This window comes from Aplysia californica, unplaced genomic scaffold (assembly GCF_000002075.1).
Source record: "Aplysia californica isolate F4 #8 unplaced genomic scaffold, AplCal3.0 scaffold00168, whole genome shotgun sequence".
Lineage (NCBI taxonomy): Eukaryota > Metazoa > Mollusca > Gastropoda > Aplysiida > Aplysiidae > Aplysia > Aplysia californica.
The window spans coordinates 1,205,455-1,214,014 of record NW_004797438.1 but is presented as its reverse complement, the minus strand read 5'-3'; the positions used below and the strand labels follow the sequence as shown (position 1 = coordinate 1,214,014).

The 8,560-nt window shown below is 39.0% G+C and overlaps 1 protein-coding gene across 1 annotated transcript in view; it reads right to left on the bottom strand.

The window, feature by feature from the left end:
- Positions 1–4,478: 4,478 nt before the first annotated feature.
- Positions 4,479–8,560, bottom strand: part of LOC101864141 (low molecular weight phosphotyrosine protein phosphatase) — a gene marked incomplete at its 5' end in the record, with an annotated part of 6,425 nt that continues 2,343 nt past the window's right edge. Inside the window, 2 exon segments of the mRNA XM_005097948.3 lie at positions 4,479–5,439; positions 7,105–7,210. Of these exon segments, the coding sequence (XP_005098005.2) occupies positions 5,356–5,439; positions 7,105–7,210 (190 nt within the window).

Here is an 8,560-nt window from a genome sequence, read left to right as displayed (position 1 = left end):
TGAATTATGACGGCTCGCCCACAACGCCAGGGGCCAATGCACAATCTATGACAAAACGTAATGGAGTCACTAAGATGGCCGTCTAAGACAGGTGTTATTGCTCATTGGGATAGGGGTTGTGTGTTAAATTGTGGTGGCCGCGGCCGCGTTGGACAGGTGCCCGTTTTACACAGTTAAATTATATAGAAAAAAACGCAAGGGGGGAAATGGAAAGGGGCCGTTTGTACAGGTGACCGTCTTATAGAGGTGGCCGTCAGGGCAGGTTTGACTGTACTGCCAGCGAAAAGCATGGCCGCCAGAGATACACCAATATAATATAACACCCAGTACACGTGCATAGGTCCCGGTGTTTGCTAGATAAACTTTTCCCCCACACATACACGTCTCTAGTGAAGCTCCGCATTTTCTCTCGCTTGTTGATTGTCTCCTGATACTGATTGTGGAAATGCTTCTATTTTTAAGATTGGCAAACATTTAAAAAAGAAGTAGGAATTACATTATAAAGTCGCCTGGAGATACTGGGCTACCTCGGCCTGTATCGATCGTTGGCGTCATCATGAGACATCCCAGACCAATGACCAAAAGGTTGGCAGGCACGAAACCGGGAACCTTTTGAATATTATGGTGAGGACTCACGCTCAAGTCTACGTGAAAGATTAATTATAGGTGGCCTGAAGACAGACGAGTACCGGGTACAAAAAGAAAGAGAAAACAAAAACGACAACAAAATTTAAATTTTTTAAGTACGATCTAGATCTACAGTTTCCTTGACGCAGGCTTAGCTTCTGATCCGACAGACATAATACAATTTTCAATTTGAATTAACCTTAGGCTCAGCGGGAGCTGTAGGCCTACATTGTAATCGGTTGCTACTTGTCGCCCCCTCCCCCCTCCCCCACACACACACACCCGGAGTATGGTTATCGTGCAAAGACAGAGATTCATCAAGACTGGCTTCAGTTTAATGTCTCTATAGTCTCTTATACGAGTCTACCACTAGTCAAGATGGCAATCGGTGCTATCCAGTTATAATAATAAATAATAATATATAGCATTTGTATAGCGCAAATTACCGCTCAACAGCAAGCTCATATGCTTCACAATCTATACTGTACCCCAGCAGACCTTGAGAGCATTCTGAAACAAACTCAACTTCCTGGGAAGTATACAGTACAAGCAGCCATTTATAGGTGCTAAAACACTAACATACTGACAAGATCTTTCGCTGTCTATGGCAGGGTACCCATTTTCACCTGGGTGGAGCGAGGAAAATTCGTGTAAAGTGCTTTTCCCAAGGACACAACGTCGGGCCCGCGGCTCGAACCCCCGACCCCGCAACCTCACGATTAAACGAGTCCGGTAGCCTAACCACTAGGCCACCATGTCTAACCACTTTATGCCACCAGCCATGCTGTACTGCCAACTTCTTGCTAGTCCCAATAATAATGTAGGCGGTATAATGTATGAGGTTTGATTGTACATAATAATAATAATGTATTTATAGATATCACGCTAACTAAGCAATACATGTATTGTTCCGAGCTAATTCCTGTGATTTCTCTGTTAGCCAACCTCGTAGCCAATTTAAGACATTGGATTCAGCAAAGCATTGAAATTAAGTCAATTAATTTAAGTTTTGTGTATTCTACATTATAAATTGACGGTTTAGAGCAGCCAATTTTAAACATCTTGTTTAGTGTACGGGGTGCAGAAAAATTAAGTCATGACTTCTACTATAAAAAAAACCCAGCTTAAAAGGCCACTTGTCCAAGACAATCACTGGCACAAACAACAATTTACCAACTTTCTCAGTTGAGTTTTTAAAATATTATTTATAAATGACACTAGATCTATTACTATTCAAGACATCCATCTGTCTGAGACAACTACTTTCCTCCCCTGCAATGGGTGGCCGTCTTGGACAATTGCGACTGTTGTATCGTAGCAGTCGCACAGGTATAGTAATGTCCCTGGGTATAGAACAAACCAGCAGTACGTGCAAAATGGAAAACAGTTTTGTAATTTAATACATGTCATAACATGTCATGGGTATACTATTTCGATATTATAGGGGTTACTTCCCTTCCAGTACAAACCCTGTACTGTACAATTGTACAATACTTTTTTCTATGATACCAATGATAGTTAACATTCAGTATATATAATTTGTAATATAATATATATATACATTGTATCTATTTTTTTTTTTCAACACAGATGAACAGCAGTTTTTATAACTATTATTTTTGTCTTCTTCATAACAGGATTTCAGAGCAGATGGTTGGAGGGCGTCACTATGGATGGCAGATCCTATTTCTTTACTTTCCGGGTTGTTTTTTTGTCTTTCTTACATTTTGTTTGCTCCGACACGTCCAGTCAGAGTCACAAATAGTCTTCTGACAAGAACTCTTTAAACCCCTTCGTGATAAAGGGTCAGTTCAAGCATCAACGGGCACAGTTTTGGATCCACAGAGTAGCGCTAGAGTTAGTGAGTGGGTGGTTGGCGGGTGCTCTAGTGTGGTCTGCTCCTTCTTTCCTATCATAGAGCTATTACCCTTATCTCCCCTTCTTCTTTTTTTATGTTTGTTACTCTCTTGTAACACCTCTAATCTTCTGGCGCTCATATGACCTTATGCAGTTGCGAACGCCGAAAAACTTTGACCAAAAAAAAAAAGAAAAGCGGTCAGTTTCCTATAATTAGACTAGGTTTGCAAATACTATTACTAAAAATATCTAAAAGGCAAATATTTCTTTGTATGGTACCCCAAAAAATTCCTATATTAAAATCTGCAATAAGCTTTACGAAAAGCATCTAATAGAAGCAGTGTGCAGAGTAAAACCTATGACGAAAGACGTTCGCCGTCATGATCCTCAGCTATTGCAAGGCATGACGTTTTAGTTTTAATAAGAGTTTTACGGCACTTGCAACACAAAAACGTCAAAAAGTGCCGAAGATTAGAGGAGTTACAAGAGAATAACAAACACAATTTAGAAGGAGAAGAGATCAGGACGATAGAAGTTTGATAGGAAAGAAGGAGAAAACCAGACCAGAGCACTCGCCAACCACCTACAAGGCATAACGAACGCCGTACATCACAGCAGCATCATGGCTCCTTCGCCGCATAAGAAGAAGAAATAATAATAATAATAATAATTGCATTTATATAGCGCATATCCATGCTCAAGAGCTTGCTCTATGCGCTTTACAACTATTATTACCCCAGCAGACCCTCTGAGAAGACTCAGAAACATTCTCAGCTTCCGCAGAAGCATACAGTGCAAGCTGTGGAATTCACAAGCTCAAACACTATCAAACTGACAGGATCTTTCACTGTCTATAGCTGGGTACCCATTTCCACCTGGGTGAAGTGAGGAAAATTTGTGCAAAGCGCCTTTCCCAAGGACACAACGTCGGGCCAATGACACACTGTGTATGTCACACAGGTCACAAACTGGTTAAAGACATACACAGCATTATTGGATGTTACATTTTGTCAGACTTCCACTCATACCCGCACTTGTTCACACCAAGAAGTAACCGAATCAGTATTATCAAAATTTTATTTGGCCTCCATCACTTTATAATATTATAAAATTCTATTCAAACAGACTGACTGAAATTTGTAAATAACATTTGAAGACAATGTCATAGAAAAGGGAAATAAATCTACTTGCTATTAACTCATTCACTACGAAGAACAGTCTGATCAACTCAGCATCTTCCTCTTCATTACTACGAGCCGTATCATCAGCTCAACTATACCTTTATACTGGATGTCTTCCAGTCTAGAATTTTCGAAACATTATCAAAATTTTGGTCTGAAAAATGTTCTTTTTTTTTTTTTAAATTCCCCTTTCAACGTAAAAAAAAAATTTGATATAATATACAGTGGAACTCGGATTCAACTAGGTCGCCGGGCCTAACCTAAAATCTCGTTGAATTCGAGTGTTCGTAACAGCAAACACGACGTTTTGTGTAGACAATTACAGGCACTGAGCAAGTAATGTGTGAACAGAAGTCACAAGTAGTGCCTGAAATGCCTGCAAATTATGAGCTGTGTAAAAAAACAAGACCGATTCGTTCAAATGCACACCCCTGTGTCATCTCGATCATTTACGAAAAACTTTTGTTGCTGGGTAGAGCCCAGCATACGGCAACTTTTGATTCCATAGACCAGCTCACAATTCATTACGTAGATCTACATAAAGACTAGCTTAACATTGTAATAATGATTAGTTGCCGAGGGGGAAAAAAAGACTAACGTGTTTTGTATCTGCGACGTTCAATGCCCGGACCGCTAGTGCCCCGCGTAAGTGATTAATGGTTCACGATGCAAGTGCAATGGATGGATTCCGGGAATAGATAAAGTTAGTTCTTGAAGAAAAGCCACGTCTACAGGGGCTATTCACCCTGGAAGTGACCTCGTTGAATCCGATCTCGCTGATTTAAGAGCTCGTTGAATCCGGGTTATTTTTATTGATTTTAAATAAGAAAAAAAAAAGGGGAATCTATCTCATCTCGTTGAATCCAGGTTCTCGTTGAATCCGAGCTAGTTGAATCCGAGTTCCACTGTAATACGTTATACTTTACATATTAGTATGTCATACTTTGCAAACAAAACGAATAGGTGGACTATGCAGGTGCCCTAAGGTAGAAGACATTATCCACTGGAAGCTAGAAAAATACGTAGTGAAAGAGTTAAACACAAACCATGCAAATAATATTAATACATTGAAACCACAATATGTGGTTTACGTTCTTGTCAGAGTCAAAGAGAAATAAAATGATGGCCTTACACACTACAGGGGAAAATAAAGACAACATGCGGAAATGGATCGAGGGAGAGACAAATGCGTGTTAAGCATACAATTTCCCTGCTACAAAAAAAATGCTCTTGTTTCTGTTTGACTTTCTGTTAAAATTATATGACGCATCACAGGGACGAATTCAGCACAAATACACTGTTGTTCAACAAATGAGAAAATTCAAACATGTAGGTGATCTTTACACCCCCATCGGCACTCTCTAGATAACTTGGGAAGCGGACTTCGACCCTGCCTATCAGAGTTAAACCAAGCTGAGAGGGATACAACGTCCTGCCAGCTGAAAGACCGAGATATTCAATAAAAATTTATCTCCTCCTGGGAATCAAACTCACATCTTCAGCATGCAGCAGTAAATGACCTAACGGCTACACCATGCATACCCTGGTCAAATCATAAGAATAAGAAACTCTTTTAAAAATAACAAATATAAAGCACCAACAGATACCATCTCGTCAAATCCACCAACAAAGCGCAATAACACAATAACACCAATCCACACTCCAGTTAAAGCGACAGCCTCCGTTCCTATCACTTGGAGACAGAATCTAAGAACGCGGTACAGCATCTGAGACACTGGTCGTACACTTCGTTGAAAGCGTTCTTGTTCCGGCTCTGGGGAAATAATAATAATAATAATAAATATAAATGGCATTTATATAGCACTCAACCCAGATTAAAGTACACAGGTTCTGAGCACTTCACAATACAACAGTAACATAATAACGTTGTGTTCTGAAGAAAAAGGGGGTCTGGGGGCTGTACACGCCCCAGCAGGGTCCAGGGACAGCATCCCGATGGGGGTTCAGGGGGCGAAGCCCCCAATGAAATAGAAATTTAGTACTTTTAGAGGGTTGAAAATGGCATTTGGGAGCCTGTTTGAAGAGAACCCATACTACCTATTTTTTCACCAAGATTTTATCTTGTTTGATTTCTTCACCTACAGATCTTTCCATTGCTGGGAATGTTTAAAAGCAGGTTCCTCTCCCATTGCTACCATAATTCAATTAATCTGTCATCGCACCATTGATAGAAGGAAAACCTGAGAACAATGAATAGATATGTACCTTCACAATACAGTTGCCCAGCGTATACCCTAATTTTCCTCAATTTTCACGTCTGAATGTCGCATGACACAACCTCGGAACACCACTTCGAATTATGCTTGATTTTTAGTAATTTTAGTAGTTTTAGCACAAGTTTCTTTCATCGCGGCCCTTATCGCGTTCCCGTGCCGTAGAAGCTTCGCACTGATAATTTCTCTAGATCTAGATAATAAGTTTCTTTCCGACAGTAATTTTCTGTTAAGATCACATGTCAATTTACTTGATCAACGCGCATATTTTCAAGTCGCAGCAACAATCCGAAGATAGACAGACGGAATGAGGGAATGATAGAGAGGAGGAAAATGGCACAAAAAGTTCGCCAGATTTTGATCAATCTGCAGGTAAAAAATGTACAGCCGACCAACCCGCAATGAATGCATGGGGTATAGCGGAATAATGGCAGAGGGCAGGATGTGCACAATCTGGCAGGTTTCTATAACATAAACTATTGCCGAGAGAATAACCATAAATATCCGTAACTTATACAAGACGATACGAAGGCGAGTATTTTTTGCTACGGAATTTTGGTAGTCTAACGCTGTCGCAGATTTTTACGGAGGGAGTTGATAATGATGGAGGAACAAGTACGAAACTGGCAGAAAGTATGGATTTCCGAACAAATACGGAAGAGTGAAAGGACTGCTTAAACTACTAGGCAAAGCGTTCCAGATCTTGGGGCTTTGATATTCAAATGCTCTTTCAAGGGAAACAAGGATAAAGAAAAGAGAACAAAACGGCACATCACATGTTTATTCGAAATAAAGTAAAAAATATAAAGGAGACAGAGAGGTGTCAACAGTATTCAGGACTTGAATGGACACAGGTAGCTTACGGAATAATATAAAGTTGTCTTACGGCACCTGTTTAAGTGCCAACTTAAGTGTCGAAATTGAAACAGCAGTAAAAAGAGCTTCACAAAATTCAATATTAGTAATAATACCTGTGGTATGCAAGTACATTCAGTGTTTAAATTAGTTCATTATCATATTGTACTTCGAGAATACAAAATGTACTAAAATACACAAACAGGAGGTTATACAGGTAACAGTATTTTTCACAAGAGTTAAAAAAAAGATTTTGAAAGAACGAAACAGTGGCGACAAAAAGCAAAATGGAAATACTGCAACAATAGTCACTTGTATGAAAAAAAGTCCCAAATGAGGAAATCACTTACATGGGTGAAATAAGGATCTTGTATGATGAGCTCCTTCTGTGGGTCAAAGGAGCCGAGCAGCAAAACTTTTGCTGTGCTGTTCTTAGGGGCTAATTCATTGATGTCCCTGTAGAAAAACAGCGATAGAGCTAACAGAAACATATTATGTAGACTTACAAAATAAAAATCTTGTTTCCTCCATTATAATTTTTTAAAAACAATCACCTCATGAATGCAAAATGTTATTCAAAATGAAAACTGAGGATTTGTGCTACAAAATTCTACCTTTATTAGTCTACATAATCATTATCTTTATCAACACCAGTACTCCAATGTGCAAAATCTTAAGGCTCTGCACCGCCAAAAATTCAAGCAATTTTCCTTTGAATTGCCTCCACATTTCACTTCTGCATCGTTGTTATATTGATTCCCCTTTGTGCCCCTAGATAAAGTGTTCTATATATATGTGTGTGAGGATGGTTTGTAAATGGTATGCAGTTATTGTCTTCATTTCATTCCTGGGAAAAGAGAGATCATGACAAGCAAGTTTAGGAAGCAAATTAACTAGCTGTCCAGACTAGTTCTGTATGTTATTTTTGGACTACACCTTGCCTTGGACTTTGTAATCATTTAGCAAAATCTTGTCTAAGAAGTAATGGTATTGTACAATGGACTAGGCATTCACTCATTTTATGCCAACCATCTATAGGTAGACTGCAGAAAAAAACTTGTCCAGATTATGCCATAACTGAGTGCTTCTATGCCAATAATTTTCCTGTTTATTAGTTTCTATTATAAGATTTGTCATTCCTTATCTGTTTCTGGTGAATGTGATGTATGACAAGTCCCGCTTATCATAAAAATGATACATAGTACAGACACAAGAAACATTGTTTTTTATCATCATCAAAAATAAAAGAACAAGTGCCAAAATAGTGTGGCAAAACCAGAGAAATCCCCATTGCATGGGATGAGTTAGGCTGAGGTGAAGGCCTTTGATCTGAAGCAAACAATAATAATAAATATAGTGTAGAGTTTGTCTGATGAAAGTATCTACTAAAGCAGTGTGTCTTTTCATGCTATGACCATAAGTGACACATTCGTACACAAGCTCTCTTAATATTCTTAGCATATTATTAAGAGTTTAGTTTGAGTACGAGTTTTACGGCACTTGCAACACAATAAGGTCATGTATGTGCCGAAGATCAGAGGTGTTAGAAGAAAGTAACAAACACAAAAAAGAAGGAGGAGAGATAAGGACGATAGATGTTTGATAGGAAAGAAGGAGCTGACCACACCAGAGCACCCGCCAACCACCCACTATTACTAAGAGAATACAAAAAATGTCCCTGATACAAAAATAATAAAACCACAACAAAAAACAAACTCAAAAACAATTAAGAAACAGCCATGCACAGATAATATAAATATGGAAACTATAAATCACAGATAGCTCATTCAATTTTCTCCCCCCCCC